Genomic DNA, 27,341 nt, shown 5'->3' with positions numbered 1-27,341 from the left:
TCGTTGCGTCTCTCCTGTCCCGAGGAGCCAGCCATGCAGCGCAGCACTTTAGGTTAATGAAGTGAGAGAGGTGCATAAACGGGGGAGTAGCACTAGCAGAGACTTGTAATTCATCTATGCAACTCCGTCCCATCACCTCGCGGGCACTCACCGGCTCCTCCCGGCATGCACTGGGACATGGTCAAAGCGTTACATTACACTCACATGCCAGCTGCAAACCCTCTCACAGAGTCCCTCCCAATCCTGCGCATGTTTTCATCTCCCCTCTTCCCCTCTCCGTCCCATTCCTCGCCCGTGACACAACAACTATCTGCTTTTCAGCAAGGAGACATCTTTATCTTCAAACCCCCCCCATTCTGCTTCCTCGCCTTCTGCCCTCGCGCGCTCCCCGTCAGCAAACTTCCCACAGCTGTTCTAAGAGGAATGGATCGAAATGGATCCCTTCTTTCCCTTCCTATAATAAGATGCCTCTGATGGAGCATTATTCCTCCAAGATGGAGGACAGTTGGACTTCATTTTATTTAGCATACCTATGGAGCGTGGACCTGGTGACAGGCTTCTTAGCGCTACACCGATGCGTAGCTACAATTGTGCAGCAGGTGCAGTTGCATCAGGGCCCAAAGCCCCGAAGGGCTTGCGAACTCTGATAGTTGCAGTATTTACTCCCCCCGCCCCCCAAAGCAGTCACATCGGACATTGTCCTCGCTTCCACCGGGTATATGGCAGCCTTGCTACGCTACTGCACAGGGGAAAAGATATAAACAGTCACTACAGACAAACGCAAGACAAACATGATAATCAATACAATACTGGCATTACTACCATTGCTGCTATGACTATACTACTACTAATAATAATCATTGCACCAATACTAACACACAAAAACCAGCAGCAATATTTACAACCCGTGGCAAAGTAAAAATGCAGGGAGAGAGAAGGTAATTTCAAAACTAGTACAATGCAGAGGCCTTTACTTACTTTCTGGAAACCGTGAACTGGGAGACCCTCACTCTATCTATCTGTCTATCTATCTATTGCCCTCACTCGATCTATCTATCTATCTATCTATCTATCTATCTATCTATCTGTCTGTCTGTCTGTCTGTCTGTCTGTCGTCCTCACTCTATCTATCTGTCTGTCTGTCTCCCTCACTCTATCTGTCTGTCTGTCTATCGCCCTCACTCACTCTGTCTGTCTATCGCCCTCACTCTATCTGTCTGTCCATATATCTATCTATCTATATATCTATCTATCTCTCTGTCTGTCTGTCGTCCTCACTCTATCTATCTGTCTGTCTGTCTCCCTCACTCTATCTGTCTGTCTTATCTATCGCCCTCACTCTATCTATCTATCTATTGCCCTCACTCTATCTATCGCCCTCACTCTATCTATCTATCGCCCTCACTCTATCTATCTATCTATCGCCCTCACTCGATCTATCCATCGCATCACCACAGCATCACTCAGGGGCACCATAGCATCGCTATGCACTACCACAGCATCAGTGAACACCACAGCATCACTAGTCGCCACCACAACATCACTCGTCGCCACCACAACATCACTCAGCGCCACCACAGCATCAATCTGTGCAACTGTTCAACAACAACTGGTTCAAATATGTTCTCAATGTTTCAAGCTTTATTACAAATGTCACAAAAAGATTTTAATATTTGACTTTTGTTCTTGGATTTTCGTCACAGTAAAATACACTGAACATAATCTTCACAAAAGTAATTTACAAAAGTTTAAGCTATTGCCATTATAAATTACAATAACATTTATTTAAGTATTAATTATTTTTAAAAAAGCCATTGTTATTTGTAATATCAATACATCCAAGTCACGTAAATACAACACATTTTGCATTACAAATGCTATAGGTGTCACATTTGCGAAAGTTAAAACTATTGGCATTGGAAATGACAAAGCTATTAATTTAGCTATTTTCAAAACCAACACATAAATAAAAAATGTGTCATTTACAATACCAATAGCTCAAACTTTCCTAATGCGAGACCGATTGCATTGCAAATGCTTGTTGAATTAGCGGGAATTCCTGTTGTGTTTGAGCTTCAGGTGACTCTGATGTGAGCATGGTGGGGGAGCGGGAGGGAGTGGATGATATGACTGTGTCTGTGATAAGGGTCCTTAAGTGTATTACCGTTTTTAATGTGGCAGAGGTGTATATTTTAGACTAATAGCAGTATCGGGTGTGTGTATCTGAGAGACAGAGGTTGCGGAAGAAAACAAGGGGGTTTGTGTGTGACATCGACTTGTGTTTTTGTGTAGGGACTGCTGGTGTGTTTGCTGTGACACCTGGCAGGTGTGTTTGTGATCTTGTGCGAGCAATAATGTCTTAAACTCCTTGGTGTTAGGCCTAAGGCTGCTCGCCCACACTACCCTAATAGAGCACACTGGGTTTTACATTAAGCCCTGTACACATCTGGGGAACACCTGGACTCTGTGTACGGCATTACCACTAAGTGGCAATATCATATACAGAGCCAGCTTCCTACAACATGTGTCTGCCCTGTGGAAGACCGGACCACAATTTATGAAATAACAAATGGGCATAACATTGAGTAAACAGTTTGCTACTGGACATAAAGTTTGCAATATTTTGCTGCAAGCTCATGTGCTTTTGCCATTTAATATTGGTTTGTATTATAGCGTGTCACGTTCACTGCGCGGTCACAGGTCACCTCCGGGAGCACCCTTTTGTGATACATTCACATGGTCTGTTTATGCATATAGATTTATTCGCTACTTGAAAATTGGCGTGCTATTTCACCATCCTGACAGGTATGAAAGGCTGATCTTAAATATTAAATAAATCACGGCTAAGCACACCTTGCGGCTCACAATGTAGGATGTATAATATCTAAGAGTGGAACATGTGTGAGAGTAGAAATTACTTGTTCCCCCAGTGATTTGGCCAAAAACTACCATGTAGCTAGTACATAGGAAAAGTCAAATTATAGAATATACTCTTGAATAAATAACTTTTGGCCTGTTCCGGTTGTAGAGGCAATTTCAGGGACTTATATTTAAAAAAATCCAATCTATTGGTAACGTCTGACTTTTATTAAATGTACTGGAAATTTAACTTTTAGAAAGTTACCCTGCCTAAAGCTGCTAGAGGCTAATTTGCATTAGTTCTCCAGCAACTGCTCAGCCTGCACTTGGCCTGAATTAGGGTTGAAAGAGGTTTCAAATCTGTTCCCAGAGCAGAGACAATGGAGTGGGAATGGGGAGGCGTTTTCTTCCCCTGGCTAGGAAACCATCTAGGATGGGTCCAGGGACTTTACTTTAAAATAGACTGTCCTGTCCCAACCAAATGTTAGGTGGCACTTGGGAAGCCCCATTGTTTCCCCTTCAGTCAAGCAGACACCAAACCATGTGGGAATAAAGCTACCCCATAGCCAGCTTTGAGTGACCATAGAGGAGGGGACTGCTCATTACCCTGAGCACACAGGCTCCGCACACGGGGAGAAGGGTTTTCCCATCTTGTATTTTGAGGGTGAGCGGCTTGTTTTCAGTAAGGCTAACAGGATCTACTGAAAAAGTGGGTAGCGTTGCCCTTAGAAACATTTACTCCATTGGCTGTAAAGTGCCCAGGAGCCACTCCACACCCACAAACTGGTGCCTGGCATAAATATTGCACCCCAAGGTACCAATCTCAGAATACTTTCTGGACCTGCAGAAGATCAGTAGAGGACTGAACTTGAGGCCTGTTACCAGAGAGGAGTATTGAAGAACCGCACCAGCTCGCTCTGGTACCCCAGACAAAGACGTGCACTTCAAGAGGCAGTTTACTGACATCCTGTAAAGCTACAGGAACACAACAAGCCTTTTCCTGGGAGTAGCCCAGTGGCAACTAGACCTGGACTGGCCTTTGCGGTTGGCCGCTGCCTGACACCTTGATAGTCTGCAAATGCTCTCCCCTGAGGGTCTTAGAAGTGTACTCCTGTGGTGTTTGGGCACCAGGAGAACATTTGAAAATTATGAGAAAAAAAAATGTCCTCTAGAGCTTCAGGGGAACCGGCGGGACAGAGTATAAAACCGACAATTCCACGACGTCAACGTGAATTTTACCATTATCCCTGTCAAGGCTCCTAGCACCTTACAGAACGCAAATATGCCTTGTTTCTTAAAATATGTTCAGATTTTTTTTTTTAAATAAAAACTAAAAAAAATCGCCAATGCTCCAGGACTCCAGGGGGACCAAACAACTTCAAGTATCCGGCCTTTGGTTCCACGGCAGCAGCTACAAGTTCAGCAGGAGCCCGCTCAGCGAGTATTTTTCTTCCCAAAAAGTGACAGTCTCTTTCTGTGTTCGGATTTAGAAACGTTTTTGAAATCTTTACTTCCAGACTTTCACTGCAACTGATCCACTTGCTATATCTGACCAGGGCTCCATCACGGTCAGCCTCAAATCGTGCCTAAGTCCTGATCCATCACTTCCATAGACCATCATTGGCGCTATTTCACTTAACTCTTTAAAATTTCATATCCTCAGTTCTTCTGATTGGATTTTGCATGTTTTGGTCTTTTTGTTCTTTTTTTGCCATAATGTTTTTTCCTTTATTTTAACATTGGTCATGACATTTTTTGTGTTTCTACTTTTTCTACTGTGTATGCATGGCTTAAATACTTTGGATAATGCCTTTGATTTAAGCCAGACTGCTTTGTGTCACATTACCTGGGGCTAAACACAGGTCTATTTCATTTAATTTGAGTGACATCGAGAAGTTTGTGGTCTTATCCTTTGAGGTGGACACTGGTCCATCCCATATAAAAATACACTTTCCTACACAATCCATTCATCTGGTGCCAGCTCCCCTTAGTGTCCCGCACAAAGCGCAAATCCATCCTACAGCTTAGTAATGCCCTTCTAATGAGAGGACAAAGTTCCTACTTCATGTAACTCCATTCCCAGACACTAGTTCATTGATGCGGCATCTGCAGGGTCAGGGATTTATGCATTTCCTAGGCAGCTCACAGGAACACGGCACTCCCTTTTCCTAAACATCTGCTGTTGTTGCCCAAGGAGCAGTCAGTAAGAACTTCCAACCTCCCTATGTATGTCTGGTTTTATGATTGCAATGGAAATGCTTGTTTATTCTAATACATTCCAACCTCTACTAGAAGCTCTCCAAATCTGATGCAGTAAAAGCAACCTTTCAATAAGTTAACAACAATGCTGAGATCTCCAGGAATTGTGATTCTCCTAATAACATGACAAGACAATCTGGACTTCATTAAAGACATGGAGGCTAACATTATTCATATTTCTTTTAATGCTAACTCCAAGCAGCCACTTAAAAGCAATACATCATAAAGTGAAACAGACCTAGAATTGAATTTTCCAGATGTACAAATAGCCATGCACATAGGATAGTCTGCCTCTTTTAAATGCGGCTCCAGGCAGATAAGTATATCGCCAACATTTGTAACTTTCTCTGTTGGAGAGTGGATAATTATTTTGGGAGGACAAGTGTCCAGCTCAAAGGGAACCTTCCTTCCTTGTGTTCCTGGTTTTGCTGCTACGGGGCTTCACTCTAGATGAACAGTTTCCCTCCACCGCACGTTCCACAATTCCTACCACCCTTAACATTCCACGGCGCCCTAACTGTTCCCCCTTCCATAAAACATGCATTAACCTTTTAAACACCACACCAATAAAGTATGTTAAAAAACCTTTTAAACACCACCATGTCACTCTACCATAGAAGATATTCTGTAAAGGAAGAATGTTACACTCGTTTTGTGCAAAGCAAAAAGAACATGGAACATACCTGGTCTTCAGAGACTGTCCGTGTTGCATGAGCAGCCGCTGAGCCCATGTGAGATAGAACTCTAGGTGGGCAGAGGTTTCGAAGGCAACTGGCAGAAACTGCAGCAATTTCTCTACGTACACCTCAGGCAGGGAGGATCCAATGACATCAACTGCAAGGACAGAAGAAGAGTACAGAGGGACAGCGAGAAAAGAGGTTAAAACTAGAGATTGAGTTAACGATGGAAGAAGGGGTGACAGAAGAAGAGTACAGAGGGACAGCGAGGAAAGAGGTTAAAACTAGAGACCAATTAACGAAGGAAGAAGGGACAGAAAAAGAGTACAGCGGGGCAGCAAGGAAAACGGTTAAAACAAGAGACTTGAGACTTAACGAAGGAAGAAGAAGCGACAGAAGAAGAGTACAGAGGGACAAAGAGGAAACTAGAGACCACTTAAGAAAGGAAGAAGAGGGTAAAAACAAGAGTTCACTGAAGGCCCACGGTAGTGAAGATTAAACGAGGAGCTCAAGAAGGTATCGTAGTATATAGATTAAAACAGGAGATCAGAGAGGGATCACATTATTATGGATTAAAACAGGCGATCATGGGGGGTTGCCGGAGTGTAGATTAAAACAGGAGATCAAGAAGGTAACAAAGCACTATGGAGAACGTTGAGGGATGTCAAGAATAAACATTAAAAACAGGATATCACTGAGGGCCTGTGGGGGAAAGGGTCAAAACATGACATCAAGGAATAGGAGGGTGAACGGTGAGCAAAAGGAGATCACAGGGACGGAAGGTGTCAGAAACTGAAATCACAAGGATGGAAGAGGGAACATGTGTGATCCCCGAAAGAAGGCAGGCTCACAGTTTTAAAAGCATCGATCTCACAGTTTTAGCTGTTTGGGAGTTCAAATGATGTAGATGTAGATAAGGAGAGTATTACAACTTTGTGTTTCATACATATATGTGCAGTAACCCGACAAACCCACTCCTTCTAGGAGGTCCTCTAGTTTGCTGCCGTAAGGACTTGCTTTTATACTCTGATCACATCTGAGTATTCTGGTATGCTCTACAGTTCAGCAGACGGGTACTCCCCAAATCCCCCTATTCTCCACCCCTTCCATTGTCCCTATCGAGCAGGCTACGGGAATAGAGCAGCTTCCATTGGGTTCACAAGCATCAAGTGTCACCTCCAATCTTAAATCGTGGTAGCTAAAATACAACTCTGCCAAGGGTCGCAAAAATCTTTGATTCAACCCTAGCCTCTATACCCTAAGCTTCCCCGCTTGACCATCCTTCCCATCTCCCAGGGGGTAGGTGGGCTCTGTCCTGTTTTTGTCTAATCGTAGATGCCAAGTCTCATTGCTAGATACAACTTCCAGTATTTCATGGATTAATTTTTGCCTCTTCCCTGGACAGGTCTGTTGTGTTACATTCTGGTACCGATGCTTATTTGCACTCCTAGGCATAAGATCCAGTATATGATTGGTCAGTCCCTGCCACTGTCCTATTTGCCTGCATCTCTTCTCAGTCTCGCCCCTCCCCTGCCTGGGTTGGGCCTAGCTGGACACATTCAAGTACTGCCCGCTTACTCTCGGCACTGGGCACGCTCTCCAAGACCTCGCGGATCAGGGCCTTCTCATTCAGGCGGAAGGCCATGACAATGGCTGCTGTGTACTCCTTCTGGCGTAGTGTCCGGCGCACGCTGCTGGGCGTGATGTCCAGGTCCAACTCGAAGGGGTCAAACACCAGGCCGGAGTCCAGGGAATAAATAAGGAGGCCTTCTGTGGTGGTTGCAGCCCAGCTCCTGCCTGCAAAACACAACGGTGAATAAATCAACGTCAAGGTCAAGTTATTATCTCAAAGCTGATGGAGCAGTACGCTTTTTGCTTGCATTTACTCCTGTATGTATTTCTTTATGCTGTGTTTATAAGCACTTCAGCACCAATGCAGTACAATGGTCATAAAAATGATGGAAGGGAATGTAAAGAAATGCCTCTTTTTGTATGGTCACCACCCAAGCTTTGGACGATTGCTTCTGGTTTTCCAACTCAGAGAGCGCCGAGGCCCTCTAACCAGACCTCAGTGTCAGTGCCCTGACCCTTAAATGTGTGTGCTTGACTGGGTTGTACCCAATTAGCATAAGTTAACTTACTTGTAAGTCCCTAGTATACGATACCCAGGGAATCCAAGGCATGTAAGCTAGAGGGTCACCACAGGGATGGCAGCACTGGTTGTGCCACCCTGGGTGCGACAAAGGCAAAACATGACTCCCAGTCTGAAACTGAAGCCTGGTAGGGCAGGTTTTAAAATGCTACCACTACTTTGCCATTTAAAGCAATGGCAAAAACAAGTCCTCTGTGTTAAATATATGTACGCCACCCTTAAGGTGGGCCTTTGGAACTCTAAGGCATGGTGCTGTGTATTAACCCCTTCTAAGCTCAGCTCGTCATGAGTTACGCCTGTCGTACGCTCATGACGAGCTGAGCTCGTCATGTAACGCGGGTTTCCGCAAACTGCCGCGCACAGCGGGAGAACCGCTAGCACGCAAGGGGTTAATAAGCAGAATATGTACTTTTACATGCTGCAACAGTAATAACCCAAAATTGTTGTTTTTACTTTGAAAAAGGCTAGTAGCTTCAATGGGGAGTGCAGACTTACAGGCTGACACCTCGGCCCTGTTAACTCCTGACTGGGAATACTAAAGTCCGTAGTGTACAGTATCAAATAACTCATTACATTAAGCCCAAATTGATGCACAAGTTGGAATTAATGTAACTTGTTTTACAAAGATGCCACTTTGCTGACATAAGTCTCCTGTACATGTTTAAGGTTCCACAGGGGGTCTGTACCCAAGACAGCTTTCTGCCCTCTTAGGGAGACGCGCAAACAACTCCTAGGAAAGGACACAACAGAAGTCTACATATTCGAAAAGTGTTGCCTCTCCCTGGCAAGAAGCCACACGGGTGTTAGCCCAAAAGGCGAGAGTCAACGGAGAAGCCGCCTTTGAAGGGCAAATGGGAAAACACTTAGGATATGGGCTGCTCTATTTTTTAGGCAGACAGTCTGGCATTGAGGACCGAGAGAGAAATCCAGGTATCAAACCGGTTTTTCAGGGGAGTGAGGTCCCCTTGGTGACAACACCTCTAGGCTGGCCTAGGGAGCTCTTCTCACCAAGAGAGGGGGTTCTACCATGATGGAAGTGGGCAGAACAGATTCCAAGCATCACAGAAAGAGGTCATCAGGAGAGAGGGAATCTGGTTGCCCATTGGCTAGTGACTTTCCCGGAGGGCATTTTCTGGGCATAAAAGCGTCACCTCTGGCACCCAGAACTCAGATCTCATTGGACCAAAGCAGGACTGTCCTGCGGCACCAAGAATCTGTCGAAGAGAGGCTGCACTGACATGGACTCCATCTGGGGACTAAAAAAGAAAAGGGGCTGCGCCTGTTGTGTCCTGCTCGTTAAGAAGTTAACATCTGAGCCCAGCTGTAGCAGGGGACCCCAAGGGTCAGTTGGCTGACCTCCTGTTCGCAGCACAGGGCCACAACAGCTAATGAAGCCTGCTGGGGGTCGTTGCTAGCTCAGATCACCAGATTGCTGCCCCTCGCCACCACGTAGCACTATGGACCAGAACCCAACACTCAAAATTAGCCCCCAAATCTGCTGGATCCGGGAGGGTCATCAGAGTTCAGCTTGGTTGCCCCAAAGGCAAGTTACTGCCAAAAGTTGGGAACTGCTGTCCAGGGCGACTGGTAGCCCTGTGGTGGCTGGACTTCTGCTAAGCTCAAGAAGACTTCGAGGGTCATCGGACCCTGTGGCCAGGATCGTCTCCCCAAGCCCGTGGACCAAGGAGTATCCACAGGAAGACCCCCATCCACTGCATAGCATCTTCATCATCCTTGAGAACCTTCAACATCCTGTATCCCTTGCATCAGGACCTCTCCATAGAGGTCAAAGACCAGGGGCCGCTGACACAGGAACTGGACTGGCGATTGCTTTTCTTGTTGTAGCGGTTTCTTCTGACCTTACTGGTCCCCATGACTGGCTCCCTGCTGGAGTTGGAGCCTAAAATAACTATAACCAACCACATTAATATTTACACATGAAAAATATTCTAAGTTCCAAATTATGCCTCATGCCGACTGCTCACAGCCACAGCTACCCAGGGTTGAGCTGAAGGTTTAACAAATGAAACCAGACATGTCCTTAAGGAGTTGGATGTTGTATTACACAGCGAGGTCGCACAACCACACTATATAATACACTCCATTGATTCAAAGGGAAATGGACCTGATTGTGAGGACGACGGACTATCAAGTGGGACAAGAGAGGAAAGTGACTGCAGTCGATATATGCACCAGGCCAGGGTTGCGGAATTAAAGGTGTCTGTGCTGCTAAGCAAAGTTGGCAGATTTGAAAATGAGGTAATTAAGGAAGCTACTTTAAACATTTGATGCTTCAGTGAACCTGAAGAGAACAAAATGTGAGGTTTGGGGGGAGGGGAACGGGTTTAGCGGTGTTATTTGAAAACACAAGTGTGTAATCTGTTACAAGCTCTCCTGAGTACTAGGACCAAGTCGTCCAAATAAGATAATTCCGAGCACAACAACTTCTGGCCTCCTGTGGACTACCACAGGGCCTTTTCTCTCACCAATGACCTGCAGGTTTCACATGGAAACCATAGGACCTGCGCTGGTCAATTACTCAATGCACATCGACCAGTGTGGGGACAACACCCAAATGAATCTGAAAGTTTTGTTGGTCTACAACATCCACAGCCCCAGTTCTGGTCTTGCACTATCAGCAAAAGTTGGATGTTCTGTGTGCACTAGCAGCTTAAAGCTGGCAAAGCGGATCCTGTTTTCATCTCCAACACAAACCACGCTGACATCCAGGAATGAATCAATCCCTTGGTCTATATATCAACACCTACTTCCTTCAACAATCACTGCACACAGAAGGCTCACACAGCATGGTACTAAGTTTCTATATTTTGTAAACAAGAATCAGGCTGGTCATAATCAGACTTCAGAGAAGCTGTCTAACCTCTGGTTCTATCACAAATAGAAAGAAACCATGCCCCAACACCATCTTAGCGCCTTTCAAAAGGTTTCCAACATATAATTACCCGCCCCATCAAAAGACAAGGAAATTCAATCACAGCGCACACAAAAGGCTGTGCAAGAAACCTCATATTAGCCCTACACAGAGTCCCTGGCTGCTCTCAACATAAGCATTTGCAGAAATTTTGGAAAAGGTATGGACTGATTGATGCACAGGTCAGAAAAGAGATATGAATGTTTACAACACTACGTCGCAATGAATGATCACCGAAGCTATGTCTATACAGAGATCTTGGTTCATATGTCTTTTGGTTTCCAATACTTGCCACCTTTCAGCCCCTTTGAATAGACAAGCACAGACAAAACATAACCAGCCACAAAAGTACAGTGTAAAAATATTGCGCTGTCATCCAGTTAGGTACTCTCTTATGCGAGCAATTTTTCATTAGATATAAAAAAAAACGCTCAGTAAAAGGAGTATTAAAAGTGGGAATTTTGGGGAAGCTGCAGGGCATGTATGGGCACCTTCTTACTGCCCGGCAGAGTAGAAGACTTGCCCGTTGATATTACTCACCAAAGAAGGTATTTCAGAGCTTGGGCTTTCAATAGGTTTATACATCATTGTAGTTAGCACCACCTCCCTCCCTTCCATAAGTACCTTAACTCGAATAAGTGTCCTCAGCAAAAATGATGCCCTTGTAATTGGGAAATGAAACCTTTTTCTAAACTGAATCTGGAAAAATTCACTTGCTTTTTTCACCTCTAAAACTTCTCCCCTGATATGAAATTGTTTTTCACTGTCATCTGACATACTTAATATAAATTACCTTGGTACTGATTCCGGTACTTTTAGTACTCACTTGCACACCTTTGCTTGTGGCTGGGATCTTAATGTGTCAACAGACAGGTACAGAAGAAAAGTCTCTCGAAAAGAGCTCTGCCAGTTAAAAACTAATTTTGAAGTGTTTAATTCGGGAGAGCTCAAACTACGACATACAGTTATTAAATGTTTCTCCCGGGATAGCTGTCGTTGCTGTGAAAGAGGGAGAGCGAGGCATAAGCGTACCAGAATACCATGAAAGTCATGTTTCCTTACTCTGAACATCCTGCTCTCCCATCTTCCAACTGATTGGGAAAATTGATCACACAGCTTCAATACCTGAAAGGAGGAAGATTGAGAAAGCACAAGCCAAGCCAGGCTTCAAACAACTAATTTGCGAAAACCTTTCAAGTTGCAAGCTACATGTTTGTGAGGAGATGCACCCACAAAATGCTTACCTGGAAAAAACTTATGTGTAGGATTGCCCAAGTTGATAGCCTTCAAATGCCTTTGGAAGGCCAGGAAAGATGCATTTCTTTTGCTGGAATGAGTACAATGTCTTAAGGTTTAGCCACGCAAGAGCCGCTTACCTGCTGTAGGAAACTGGCTCTGTATAGACTATACCAAAGTAAGGTATAGTGTGCACAGAGTCCAGTGGAACCCCAAATGTAGGCAGAAGCTAAAGTAGAGAATACCTGACTATTTGCGGTAGTGTGGGCGAGCAGTAAGGCTTTATCAGAGGACGGTGTTAAGCATTTATTGTACACACTAGGGCAAGAAATGATGTCACACACTCAAAAGACTGAACTTTGACTAATTTGTTTGTATACAAATATAAAAATAATATTTAATTGTATTTTACTTCTAGAACATAAGCCAGCCCTGGTGCAGGTAAGTGAAATAATACTTTGCTAAAACAATACAGTTGAATGCAGTTGTATGTTCTTGTTTTGTATACAGGTAGGTCAATTATTTCGAAACAGTTGACATTACTTTTCAGTTACTTTGCAGGACTGTATGATTTACTTTTCTAATTCAGTGTGATAATCCTAGATTTCATACTGGGACATTTCCTAGATAAAAGGTAAGTAAAACAGTATTTCTCAAAACACAGTTTCTTAGGTTACCATACAAAACACCCTGCACACTGAAGATTTTCAGAGGAAAACAGTCAGTGCAAACCTATGGAGGCAAATAGGGTTCTCGTTTTGCAGGTAAGTAAACGGTCCTGAGAGGTGAGTTTCTGGGGTGAGAACCAGGGTTCCCCAAGGGTCAAGGATGCACTCTCAAAGCACTAGGGTGGCCAGGTGCAGAGTACTGAGGCCAAATGTTATCCAATGGGGGTTAGGGGGCCTCTTGTTGGTGGCTGCACAAGAGCAGCCACACGGTTATGGGAGCAAAGCTCCTGGACTTAAGCTCACAGCAAAGGGGGATCTGAGTTAGTATACAAGGTGCACCCACAGCAGCACAGGGGCTACCGGGTGCAGGATGCTGATTTGGCGTTGGGGGCCCTGATTTCAAAAGGAGTTGCTGGTTTTCGATTTTGGCTGCAGGTTTGGTCCATGAAGTCTTATGGGAGGAACCAACAGCTGGGCAGGTAAGTTGGAGGGCTCAGGGACGTAGGTGCACCTTATGTCCACTTCTCCAGGGCTCAGGGCAGCCGGATGCAGGGGTGCCTTTACAGGTCAGATTTCACCTTACAGGGCCACTCGTGGTTTGGGGGGGACAGGGGTGGGGGAGGTCTCCGTTCAGAGGCTACAGGTGACGTCAGGGTAGTCCTGGAGGGGTCAACCCATGGTGAACTCGGACTCTTGAGCACTGTGGGACCTTGCTGGGACCAGTGGGCCACTCTGGCCTTAGAGGTCGGGTGCTGTGGTGGTTCCAGGCGTTGAGTTTCTTTGCCCTCAGCAGGCTCGGAGTCTTTCTTTGGTGATTCTTTGGAATAGAGTGGCTATTCACAGGAGATCCAGTCTTTGTAGAAGGCAGTCAGTCCTCCCAGGGGTTCTGGAGGGCGTTGGCTGCAGGACAAGACGAATTTTGGTGAAGGATCGCTGGAAACTGCAGAGGATCTGATAGGGCTGGGGCCAAGTCAGTTCTTCCCTGCAGTCTCCTCTGCTGGGCGTCTTCTTTCGTCCTTCATAGGTTGCGGAAATCCGTCTTCTTGGTTCAGGGCTGCCCCCTAATTTCTGTGTTGAGGGGCGTTTTAGGGGTTTCGAGGTCAGTAGACATTGGGCTACAGACCTTAGAGTGGCTGCACCAAGGGTGTGCTCACCCCACATGGGGGAGTGAGCATAATCCCTAGTACTGATTGGAGAGTGCCTGCCATCTGCAAGATGACGGGCACTGTTGAGCTTCACCTCACCTCCCCCACCTGAGGGATGGAGTTGGCAGGGGTGGGCACACCTTCTGGGCAGTTATAATTTTGTCCACCTGTCTTTCCACAGAAAAGGGGGTGAGAAAGGAAGGGGGCCTGCTCCTGATAGCAGGAGAGGCTGGGGGTTGTGTTAGAAAGGCGGCAAGTCCTTTGAAGCTCCCCTGCCACAGATGGCTCTTCTGACCTGGGGGAGGTGTGAACACCTCCGCCCAGGAAAGGCTTTGATTCTGGGCTCAGGGAGGGAAGGCTTCCACCCCAGGGGTCCAGGAACATGTCTCGTGGAGGCAGGCTGGTGTGTACCAGTCCGGGAACCCACCAGAGGCTGGTTGTTTTTCAGGGGGTATCTCTTAATTGACCTCTGAGTGCATGGTATAATAAATCCCAAACTGGAATAAGTGTGGGTTTGTTATGCCGAGACGTTTGCTACCAAACTACCGAGATCTCAGTAAAGCCATGATGGTGCTGTGGAGTTTGTAATGACAAACTCCCAGACCATATACTCTTTTATGGCTTTGCTGCACTTACAATGTCTAAGAATGGACTTAGACACTGTAGGTGTACAGTGCTCATGCAACTGTACCCTCACCAGTGGTACAGTGCACCCAGCTAGAGGGGTGTCTTACCTATACCACAGGCAGTGGGTTGCAGCCATGGTACACAAGTATGTGTGCCAGGTCGACTTCACTTTCCTCTGCACCAAAACACGCAGCCTGCAATGACAGTGTGTGTGTGTTAAGTTACAGGACCTCTATGGGTAGCACAACAGGTGCTGCAGCCTTTAGAGGCCTTCCCTTGTCACAGTGCCAATTGGGGGTACAAAGGTACAGTTTTGGGAAAGAACACAGGTCCTGGGAACCTGATTGGCAGAGACCCAGTGCACATCAAGTCAAAGTGCATCAGAAATCTGGCAAAAAGTGGGGAGGGGAGTTACTGCAACAGAAACCCAGCTTCTTACAAGTAGAACAAGGCACTGTTGCAGAATCTCCCAAACCCATATAAGGCTCTGAAGGTAACCCCGCCCTATTTAGATAAGGCGCAATCGTAGAAATATTTACGTGAAAAAGCAAGCAGCTGTGGCTTGCTTAACCAACTGCTAGATCGGAACCCCCCACACCCCTTGAAGATGAATGGTTATTTCTATTGTTTGGTAACTTCCATGAGGGACAGGCGCAGAGCCCACTCGAGATAGAAAGTTACGTGCAGGCCAGAGTCCGTGGCGAGAGTGCGGAGCTGTGTAATAGACACCACTTAATAGGTCTTCACCATGTCCGGGCGGGAGGGAGGGCGAAGGCCAGAGCATTACAAGTCTCGCTGTGATGATGCTTTTGTACTTTTTCGGGACACCCCCAAAAAAGTTTCATCAGCAGAACAAAACTAGATTAAGTGGGCAGATAAAACATATTATGGTCCCTGTAATGCAATGCCTCTCAACGCTACCGCCGACTCAGTTTCATGTAATACTAAGCATTAGCAAGTGACAGAACGTGTTTGCCTGTCCCTGATATGACTGCTAATTACAACTCTCAACTTGTTAGTGCCTGCGCTACCTGCTCCTTTAAACGTAGAAGTTTACAGTCCAATATAGTAGCGATGGAGGAAGGACTACGCTCGCCTTCTTCTGTTCTTTAGACAGAAATATGCGACCTGCAAGCCGAGCTGAGCTTGAGTTATGAGATCGCGGCTCAGCGCACACCATTTAAATAAGACATCAGCGGTTGTTTTATTTAGTTGCCTTTCCGTGAAATGGATCCCCCCAAAAACAAGCATTTACAATGCAATGGTTTCGCCTTTGGAAAAGTTAGAGCTATTGGCATTTAGACCTATCTCTCTGTTACCCACCTTTGCAAAAATATTAGAAAAACATGTTCATAGGGTTCTCACTGATTTTATTACCACTCATGATTTGCTACCCCTCCATCAATCAGGATTCCGCACAGGCTTCTCCACAGAGACGACCTTGTTAGGCGTCACTGAAAACATCCGTCTAATGCTGGACCGTGGAGAAACGGTAGCCTTGCTGTTACTCGACCTCAGTGCAGCATTTGATACTGTGTCACACTCTGTTCTTGAACAAACACTCCATTCCATAGGTATCAGGGGCGCAGCTTGTAACTGGATTAAATCCCTACTGGAACAGCGCACTTTCCAAGTCTTCTCTCAGTCCGCCTGCTCTGACACTATGACTCTTAAACATGGGGTACCTTAGGGCTCCATATTGAGCCCGTTACTTTTTAACATTTATATGAGCCCGCTGGCCAAAATAATAGAAGAGACTGGATTACTTATGTTCTCCTATGCTGACGATTCTCAGCTTATCTTCTCTCTATCATCTACAGAGTCTAATAACACCTCTTCACTTAAACTCGGCTTAACCAAGATCGCGGAGTGGATGAGAACATTTTTTCTCAAACTCAATGGTGAGAAGACTGAGCTACTTGTCTTAGGTAAGAACAAAGAGCTCTGGGGACCCCAACACTGGCCAGACGAGATGGGTACCCCCCCGATCCCAGTAAAATCAGCCCTCAACCTTGGGGTCATCATTGATGAATCGCTTAATCTTAATCAACAAGCTACGAAGACGTCAGCTACCTGTTTTGCGATATTAAAGTGGTTGAAAAACATTTGTTGGATGCTGCCCAAAAATACTCAAAAAACTGTCATCAATGCTTTAATAACCTCCAGACTCGATTATGCTAATGTGCTATACTTGGGGGCCAATAAGGCTACAACCCGCCGATTACAGACAGTGCAAAATGCAGCCGCGAGATTACTGTGGAAAATTCCCTTCTCCACACCTACCACCAAGTATATCCGCGAACTACACTGGCTGAAAATCGAGAATCGGGTGAAGTTTAAATCTTTATGCTTTATGCATAAGATCTCTACCAACAGTGCACCCAAATACCTACAAAATCTAATACATCCCTACCGCCCATCTCGAACCCTTCGTTCAGCCACGGCCAATCACTTTGTGATTTCAAAAATCAGGCTGGCACGAATGGGCGGAAAATCCTTTTCATATCTTGGACCCTCAATTTGGAACACTCTCCCGGTGACACTTCGGCAGGAAATCAACTATATGAAATTCAGGAAGGCCTTAAAAACCTGGCTGTTCAACATCTAAAGACCTGAATCAATCAAAACACTGGATCACTAGCGCCGGGAAAGCCTTTGTTGGGTAGCTGTTGCGCTATATAAATGAAATAAATAAAATAAAATAAATAAATAAATGACAAAATTTGTATTTATGTTTTGGTTTTGTCATTTACATTGCCATTAGCTTAATCTCTCGCAATGTGAGACCTATTGTACCCTACGGACGAGCTCAGCAGACAGCAATTACTACCACACACACACACACCCAGAGCCAGCCACACACACACACCCAGAGCCCCCCCCACACACACACCCACACCCACCCAGAGCCTCACACACACACACCCACCCAGAGCCCCCCACACACACACACACACACACACCCAGAGCCCCACACACGCACACACACCCAGAGCCCCCCACACACACGCCAGGTGAAACCTAAAAAGTATAACAAATGAAAATGCAGAAGGAATAGGCAATATACAAAATGTACAACCTCTTTACAAACTACTGTAGCAGAACCACAACAGTGCTAACCTGGACATTACAAAAAAAGTGCAGTCTATTCTACGGACTGAAAATCACTTTAAATGCTTTCGACTGTCTCATGGAAAGAATATAAGAAGTGTGTACACAAAATCACAAATTGAAGGAAAGCAACGTTGGGCTGTTCTTTAAAAAAGTATGGGAGGCTCCATGCATGCATCTGTGTTGTCTGCGGCCAATGTGTGTTGTAATAGCAGGGGATCATCGCTAAAAATGTACCCATCACGCCATAAATAGGCCTACAAACTTCTAAAAAAAAAAAAACTGCCCTTATACTGATCCGTCAGACCAGCCAATCGGGCCAGTCCGATCCTGGTGGTCTGTGTACACGGATTGAGACTGGGTCATGTGGTCAGGTGGCACTTGAACCTGGAGCCTCTGTCTGCAGGGTCACTGTTCTACCCGGGCCCCTGGCTTGATGGAGGCATCATGGACGGTGGGGCTTCCGGAAATGGCAATCCATGAAATGTAAAGAAGGGCTGGCAGACTGTCAACAAGGGTGTGTGGGCAGTGATGTAGAAAGAGCTTCATGGGCACTAGTTTAAGGAAGAAAATGGGCCCCCTCACATACATTTGTAATAAAACATTGGCACTAATGGAGGTGAAGTTGACCCCTCATGCCCACGGGTCCTGGCGTAAATAAGCCCCTGCTGGTGTGCTCGGCTGCTCTGATGTGCACCCTTCCTGAACCGTGCGCTATTGGATACTATTTGCAGGAGCCCCTTCGTATTGGCTGGTGGTCAGCTAATCAGCCGTGCCGAATGGAATCTAGGCACTGCTCAGCGAGGGAGGGAGACCAGCCAGGCAGAAAGATGCTATTGCGTCTGAGCGTCTTGTGAGCACCATCACTGTACCAAGCGAGGACCACCGGAAGAGAGGCCCAGTGCCCCTTCGTCAACGGGTCTCACGCTTGCAACTGCAGCTCTGCGGGGCTGATGGTAGCCAGCAGCTGCCACAACAGACACCAAGTCAAACAACTCCCTTTCTTACCTGCTTCCCACTTCAATGCGAAGTGGACGCATTTGCTACCTTTTCATTGGGGTAGGACGGGCCCACGGACAGCGGAAGGGGGGGCGGGTGAACGGGCTCACGGACATGAGGCATTTCGTACTAGACATCAAGAGAGGGGTTTATTATTCTAACATCCTAAAAAGTCCTAAAAGTATTGAGGGCAGGAAAATGCAAGAATAACAGCACAGTAACTCAAAAGGGCACTATTTTCTACCACTTCTCTAAAGCTTCCTTTGGGGATACTCTTTTTAAGTCCTAATAGGTTGAGGCAATTGGCCCAGTATGTTTGGAATGCATAATTTGTCATAGATTGATGTATATAGTAGAACCTGCCATTCTACATCGTTCTATGTCTAATGTCCAATTATGTAACACAATTTGAACATTTGCCATTCAATGTGCTACAATCCATTGAAACTCCTAAAATCCCTAAAAACGGTATTAAACACTGTTATGTTAAAGGTAATTTTTCATACCCAGCGTGCTCTAAAATGTTTTCCTGCCACAAGTAGTCCAGAAGAATACCAACTCCCCCTCCCCGTATTCTAGGTTGTCACACTACAGGAGTAAGCCCCACTGCTTGAAGTTTTAGCCCCTTCCCAAAGTTAGTCTAGTTGTGCTCCCGAGTTCGCTGCAAAAAAATAAAAAAAATAAAAAAGGGGGTGCAGAATGAAGGTTGCAGCTGTGGAGGCCGTGGTTTTGGCTTTGATTTACACAGCTCACTAATCCCAGATAGCCGGCACCCCGGCTCTGTATCCACCTGGCGGTCCACCGGATCACATATCCACCCCTCCCCTTAACACACGCTTCTGGGGTCTGCCAGAGCCTTGTAGTAACAAGACCTGCTTTGGTAATGTTTAATCCAGGAAGGCAGCTGGATGAAACCCTCTCGCCACACTTGAGGCTCCCTCGCCCCTAATCACCGCACACCCAGGGCCATACCTCACCGCTTCATGTGGTAACGGGACACTCCATGCCAAGCAGGTCGGGAGGGGGTTGGGGGGGGGTGGCGCCGTGGGGGTTTCTTGGGAAACTGGAGAGAGCCCGCTTGGGGCAGGCTGGTGAAGGCTGCCACCTGTTGCATCTCCTTCTGACGTCACCCAACCCAAAGCTCTGTGCCAACCAGTGCGCTCCTTGTATACCGAGGCCTAAACAGCGTGTAAAGCAACAACCTCCCCCTTGCAGCCTCCTGTCCTTGCATCGGGTACTCTGAGCTCTCACCTCCTGCATTAGTCAATGACCGAACGGTCACCTCACAATACTAATTTATGGAATAAAAAGGAACAGATATTGGCAGATAGACAAAACATTCAGATGCAACTTGCACTATTAGCATCCCCAAGCCCAGTTGGCAAAGGTAGGCTGGTTTCATATGAAATGAGGACGTGTCTACCTGTGAAAGGCTTTTAAGGTTGGGGGAGGGTCAGGCTGCTGTTTTGAACGGCTTGGCGGGGCTGGGGCTTAGTCAGTCACTTGTCAGACTGGAGTCCTTGAACTTATTCATAGAGCCGAGGCAGTCTGCGCCCGGGGAGTGCCTCCAGAGAGAGTCCCTTGTCGGATAGTTACCTCTGAGTGGTCTGGTAGGGCTGGTGTGGAGTCAGTCACCAGGAGTCAGTCACATGGCAAGGTCCGACACTAGCATGCCTGCTAGGGCAGCCTATAGCAAAGTCGCTACATGTCAGGAGTATCTTAAAGGCCCGGTGGAGTCAGAGCGCATTGACGCCAGGGTGAGTGCCAGGGCAGAGCAGGAATGGTTTTACGTTTATAAACTGAGCTGGTTGGTAGCGCTGACGTAGTAAGAAATAAAATGCTTGACAGAGGAGGGGTGGCGTCAGTTGAGCGTCACACAGGAGCCTCTCAGAGGCCTCCAACACACGACAGTCATGGCTGGTGGTATTGCTGAAAAGCATGGCAAAGAAGGAGGGCTCAACCATTGGCCATGCACGTATCAAGCTTAATTTAGCAAGTCACACAACCTGTAAACACTACACCATATATATCCTGTGTTTAGTGAAGGGCGGGCAGGCACACGGACAGCGGGAGGGGGGCGGGCAGGCACAGGGACAGCGGGAGGGGGGAGGGAACGGCAAGAAAGGCACTCACCTTGACTTCCTCCGGCGGCGGAATGACCAAATGAAACCTCGACGTCGGAAAAATACACGAGTTCAGGGTTTATGCTGCACAGACCTCTTGTGTATGGGTTAACTGTAATGTTGTCCATATATAATGAGAACTCTGGACACCAGGACGGCTCCACGTGGCAAGTGACGTGCCTCTTAATTCACTATTGGTGTTGTCAGGGTGTGAGGAGGCATGGATATTTCTACGCTCATTTTTGGAAACAATCATTATTTAAATAAAATTCTTCTTAATGCACTTATCTATTCTGATGTTCTAAGGTGTTACGTCTCTGCCGGTCAATGAAATACACTTTTCGAATTTTGGAGAAACCTTGTCATCATTTTACACATTTGTTGCTAAATGTGTTGAAAAACGAATGTGATCCTTAAGTTACGTTTGCAGGACAACGTATTTGCTTCTTTTCTAGTTAGCCTGTAAATAAGCACTTTTCCGTTTATGTGACATATTCTTGAATGTTAGTGCCTTCAGCAGTAAGCAGCAGCCCAGTGCAGTCATCCAGCTGGGGCTCATGTGAAGGCCAGGAGCACCCCCTGCAGCCCGCGGGACGTACTGTGAGAACCTGCACAACGTAGCATTCTTGCCAACAAGACACGCTGCACTTCAACATGCATCGGAGCACTTCAAACAGAAGACACTCCACAGGCATCCTGCACGCACGCACACACGCACCCTACACAATGTACATGAGACATGTAGGCGGCTGTCGCAGCACTACAGACAGCAAACACCCAAACATACCTCACAGAAGATCCCAACGCAAACCTTTCCGCAAGGCGCTGTGGAGAGGTAACAAGGTGCAGGGACAGCACAGCTGACACAGAGCAGCTCTGAACCCCCCTGCGCAACTCTGACACCCCTGCGCAGCTCTGACACCCCCTGAGCAGCTCTGTCACCCCCTGCCGAGAGCAGCTCCGCCCTCTCTCCTCTTTGTATTGTAAGTTCATATATATATATAGCGCTTAGACTCCCTGACGAGGTTTTGAAGCGCTTTATGCCCAGCAGCACTTTGCTCTTAAACTCAAGTGTACTGGTTAGTGCAGTTGTCATGTTGTTTTGTTCTTGATACAGGCCCCGTGCTCACAAGGAACCGCCCCATGCAGCTGTTCGTGTTTCTTTGGGGGAGTCAAGTGTGCTCAGAAGTGGGGGTTGTGAAAGTTCATGAAACGGTAGGTGGGATTAATGTGAGGTTGGAGGAGGCACTACCCTCAGACCTCAGGGTGTGGGTTCAAAGAAGGAGAGCTCGTGGCCTGTGAATGGGGAGAGGGCTCTCTGGAGAAGAGCAAACAGGAACAAGACAGAGAACAAGTGACGGACGCTTTCTATTGCGATGTGGATAATTGGACAGCTCATCAAGGGAAATTATTTACGCACGGACGGGAAGAGAAGTGGTGAAATCGTGTGTGTGTCTAAACGCAAATATAAGCAAGCTCATTACCGATAACAGCAGGAGCAGCAGTGTCAGTGAGAGTACCACAGGAAAAAGAACAAGTGGTGCGGGCACGGGCACACGGAGAGCGGGAGGGGGGGCAGGGGCGGGAACGGGCACACGGAGTGCGGGAGGGGGGGAGCGACCGACGGGAACACTCGACTTTGAGAGAGAGCTTTTGTTAAAAATAAAAAAAAATCGACTTCGCAGTGTAATCTTAACCGAGCCGACCCGATTTTATGCAGTGCATTACGTTACGGGAATGGAAGCTGAAAGCAACTCACCTGGACTTCGGTCGGCCGCGGAATGGCCAAAACAAACCTCGACGAGCAAAAAAAATAAACCCCGCCCACCGCCGCGACAAAAGGGGCCGGATGAGAAAAATTCTCCAGAAACGCCCACGAGTCGCCTCGCAGGATGACGGACGCCTCTGTTTGCCAATGGCTAGCGTCCATTTATGGAGCTAGCCAATGGGAAACAGAGGCGGTCCGAACATCCATACTGTTGACAAAAGTTTTCGCCCTGGGCGGAGCACTGCGTGCTCTCGCCAGGTCGAAACCTAAAAAGAAGCTTGCGAGTGGTGCGCGCGAATTATCGCGCCAATGTCTGAGCACGATAATTCAAGACATATGGGCTTTCGGTGTGCGTAACAGACACCAACAGGCCATAGGCGGAGCTACGCGACCGTCTATGGCCTATTGTGTGTTCTGTTAAAAAACAGAACGCACGCAAAGCCCAATGAAAATGGACCTAGGAAATGAACACGCAGGAGCTGTGTGGAATTTCAAGGTCCATTTTTAAACCCCTTCAAAAGGGCTCTTCGCAAGCCCTAAAAAGCGTTATCACACCACCGGAGAACAATGTGAAGGGCAGGTCAAACAGAAACTGATAGCATTGAGTAAACCAGCTTAGTGATCAAAAGATAAGCTTTTAAACCTCTTGTGAAGCTGAAGTCCTGTACAAGCATAAATCGAATTTAAGGGTGCAGCTCACTCTAAGTTGAGAGATAAAGATCTTAGACCACCTCAGCCTCTTCAGGATGTCAGGCCTGAAACATTAAATTTGAAAACAGCCCTTTCTGCAGAGTGTCGCCACTTCAGCTTAAAAGTGGTGGTAGTATTATCACTAAAACCCAAAGGGTGCTCCATGATATTCTTGTTGGTATCAAAAAGATTATGTAAAACAACTATATAATCTACCACTGTCGAGCAGCCCGTCCTACACAAGTAGGTGGAATTAAACTATGCACTGGTAGATCATGAATTTCAAAAGTAGGCACCAGGATGAAACGGTTCATATATGCATTTAAGAGGCCGCCTGCCCAGTAGGCTCAAATTGAAGTGCAGTGTTAAAGGGGCTCAGTTGTGATTTCATCCCATAGTATTGCTGTCTGGGCAAGATTACACCTCATTAGAACCAGATTATACCTTAATACAGAACTGAAATGTCATCAGTGAACCTCCACTAAGGGCCTGCCATTGTGTAGATTGACTTTTCTTTCCTTTTTTTGGTAACTTCCGATCGGGTTGAGCTACAACAACTCCTTAGGCGTGGATAACAACTGCTGTTGAATTACAATGATTTAGGAAAGATCACCAATAGGGAGAAGCTAAAGTCCTTCCATTAATATTGCATTACAAATCTATTTTTGTAATTACATTAGCTCTGGAAGCCACTTTCACTGTCAAGCCAGACAGTGCAAGTGGACAGTGTCAAGCCAGACAGAGTAAAGAATTCTAAAAAAAAGTCTGTCCTACATCACACAGCCGAACTCTATGTTCAGATCAGCGACAGCACATTCACTTTACTCCTAGAAGCTTATATGGAACAGTATTGTAGTAGGAAATATACCTTAGTTTTTCTGAGTAGATCAACACCGGCCTGTCCAAGGACAAAGAAAGTGGTCTCGATAAGACGACCTCGCTGTCGGCCACCAGGGATCCTCGTAAACAGCAGTAGGAGAGTTAAATCCACCTTGATGGAGGGTAAGTCTACCGTTGCCATTTATTCCGGGAGTGGGATCTTGCGTTTAATACCCAATCAGCAGATCACAGGGCTCAGGCAGGGAGCAGACGCCATCCTGGTCTACAGGCTCTTGTCCAGGTGTTTCCAAAAGAACACCCACTGTTGAGGGAGTTACCATACTTCTGACTGGAACAGACGGATACTTCCACTGCTTAGAGTAGGGTAACTACTTTCTTGCTTTTCTTTGAGCACCCTATGCAAGTGCATCTGTTTTTCTTGTTCTCCCACAGATGTGCTATGTTTCCCCACACTCAGGCTCCCATGTTGCTCCCTCCCCAAAGCTCATTCATAGCTTTCCCGGTCGCTTTTTTTTGTTTTAGCCCCTACTTTCCCAGTTCCCCCGCTGCTCAGTCGACCTTTTTTGCTCACAGCTACTCAGTGCTGTTGAATTGGTACCTAGATTCTCCCTGCCCCATTCTTTCTTTTTTTTGCTTTTTTGGAAGTGCATATTGATGCTTTGGCAATAAAGCACTGATAAAGGCGAAAGGTGGCTTAACACGTCTCAAAAGAAAGACCCGGTGGCTTAACACTTCTCAAAAGTCAGACCTATCGGTTTTGCCAATGCCTGTTGAAATTTGAAGGCTTAGTAACAAAGAAGAGAAGCAGAATCTTTCAGAAAAGTGACAGGTTTCAATTTAGCAAAAACAGTCTTGTTTAATGGAAAACACAAGAAATATCAAAACTGCTCCACAATAATCCTAAAATCCAATTTCCTATACCAGAGGAATGATGAAAAGTATGACCAGAGACGGCCTAAAAAGTAGACAGTAGAAAGAAAAGTCTTAGATGGGTGGGTGACTGTAAATTATTATGGGTGATCACTATCAAATTCCCACTGGAAGCCCGAGGCAGAGGTAAAAGGAAGTGAAACGTGGGTTTTAGTTTGCATTTATTTTTTTAATAAAATGCTAGAAATGTTCTCAAATCTACCCAACTAAAAGGTTAATAACTGTGAAAACCCCATGCTGGTGGAGTGGTGTGGCTCATTGGTTAGAGGCGGCAGACCCGGAAGCAGAGAACGCCCGGGACCAGGGTTCAATTCCCGACGCGGCAGGGTTGTGGACCAGGGTCAGCGGACTCGATAATTCTCGCCTCAGTGCCTACTCTAACCAGGGATCGCACTCGGCAACTCTGGGCATTAGCTTGCCTCATCTCTACAACGGCCCCCCACATTCGCCGGGGATGCCTGGTTTCACCTTGGAGATACCCAGTAGGGACCATCTCACAGGGATAGCCAGGACGGGTTCCCCAGCGGTCTACAGCACCACGACGCCTCAGGGCAGCAGTGCGCTTTACAAGACACATACATACATGCATACATACATGCTGGAGATCAGCTTGGTTCCCTCCCTTCTGCATGTACAGCCACTGCCTGGAGATAGACTTGGATAACCCCCGGTGCAGTTGTGCGGAAGGACTACCAGGTGGTGTTGCTGCTGGAGATCTGGCTGGCCCACCAGCATCGACTGCAACACAGAGGTGAAGGCCTCTGGAGCACCGCCAAGCAGTCGGTGAAAGATGCCACCTAGCCTTATTCAAACATGTAAATAAAACCAGAAGAGATCCTAAAGAGCCCTGAACACAAACGTAAACAGGAGGCGAGCATTAACAACGGGGAAGAAACCTTTCTCCGCAACCCGGTCTCAAGCATGGGTGTCGTCATTACATTTATATATATTAGAATATGGCTGCTGCTGTGAAGAATGTCTGAAGTTAGAGACTTACCTGTAGGAGAGAAGCGCAAGCAGGTGACCCGCACCTCAGGTTTGAAGTGCCGGGAGCTCATGTCACCTGTAGAGAGGTAAAAAGAGACATCAGAGGAGGAGAAGACAGCCCAAGGTCAATGGAAACAGGCAGAGGTGGAGAGCAAAACAAGTGGGTCAAGGAGAGCGTAGACTTTAGGCTGTTTGGAAAAAGCAGGCAGAGCGAACATTACAAAAATGGGATGGAAGAGCGGTGCCAGGGGAGGGCGGATTGTAGACAGTCAGTGAAAGCAGGCAGAATAGAGTTGACTGGCAGAAAGGCATCAGGGGAAGGGCAGATACCAGACTACCAAAGAAAGCAGGCAGAGCAGAGATTACAGGCAGAAATAAAGGAGAAAGGGCAGATTCATGGACATCCAGGAAAAGCAGGCAGAGCTGAGATAGGGACAGAGCAGGCAGTGCAAGAAAGCAGCCTGGGCTCTCGGGGGAAGAAGGGGAGGTCATGAGAAGGACCCAATGCAGAGAACCCAACTTGCCAATCATTGTTTTCTGGTTTAATGAAGGGCAAGGTATCAGAAAGCCGGGCTAGTGAAACAGCTTCCTACTTTGTGTGGCTCAAGGACTGGGAAGCAGTACTTGAAACCCACTTGTGGTACCCTCAATTCAATGAACGAAAGGCTGGCGGTTTTCAGTGTTCCAGCGCTTTCTGGACTGAGCCTCTGCAGACAACAAGCTATGTGACATCATGCAGACAATGAACTACAATTCCCAGCAGGCCACACACTAACATGCTGTGGAAAACAGCCATCTTGGAATATAGGGTATAACAAGTTCTATAGAAGTTACAATGGAACTATAACTCATGTTCCCCAAAACAGCAAACAACGATGACGCTTGATATGGGTATTCCACTCACAAGAAGAGAAGTTCTAATATTACACTCAAAAAACAGAACAGTTAGGAAAAGTGATCTAGTTCTGGCTCAAACACGACAAGCTACTGCAATTCACTAGTTATGGTTTCCGTTCACCCAACACACACTGTGACTGGCAAAATAATCTTGAAGAGTCCTTTCGACAAGTAGTAGAGATGGCGCCTTTTGTAAAGTAATTACATCAGTCTGTGAGACAGTAAAAAATAATTGTTCTCATATCAATTGTGCTGGTTAAAGCAGAGCGTGTTGCAACTCTAATATGGTCCGGGAAAGTGATGTACAGCAGAAGAGGATAAGCTTCAAACAATACTTCAGCAAGACCCCTGCAGACAGGTGAGTCACCAAAGAGCACACCTTAGGCCCAGAAATCAAAAGCCACCTCAGTGGGGATACTGCATGCACTTGGTTTGGACATG

The 27,341-nt window shown here is 46.5% G+C and overlaps 1 protein-coding gene across 1 annotated transcript in view; it reads right to left on the bottom strand.

Annotated features, from left to right (window-relative positions):
• The window catches only part of PWP2 (PWP2 small subunit processome component), a 163,963-nt gene that overhangs the window by 11,836 nt on the left and 124,786 nt on the right, over positions 1-27,341 (bottom strand). Inside the window, exons 17-19 of the mRNA XM_078656408.1 lie at positions 26,014-26,079; positions 7,374-7,592; positions 5,802-5,952 (exon numbers count right to left, since the gene is read on the bottom strand). Coding sequence (XP_078512534.1) covers positions 5,802-5,952; positions 7,374-7,592; positions 26,014-26,079 — 436 coding nt within the window. The remainder of the gene's footprint in view (positions 1-5,801; positions 5,953-7,373; positions 7,593-26,013; positions 26,080-27,341) is intronic.

Source organism: Lissotriton helveticus, chromosome 8 (genome assembly GCF_964261635.1).
Source record: "Lissotriton helveticus chromosome 8, aLisHel1.1, whole genome shotgun sequence".
Lineage (NCBI taxonomy): Eukaryota > Metazoa > Chordata > Amphibia > Caudata > Salamandridae > Lissotriton > Lissotriton helveticus.
The sequence above is the reverse complement of the archived record's forward strand: the minus strand, read 5'-3'. Positions and strand labels throughout refer to the sequence as shown.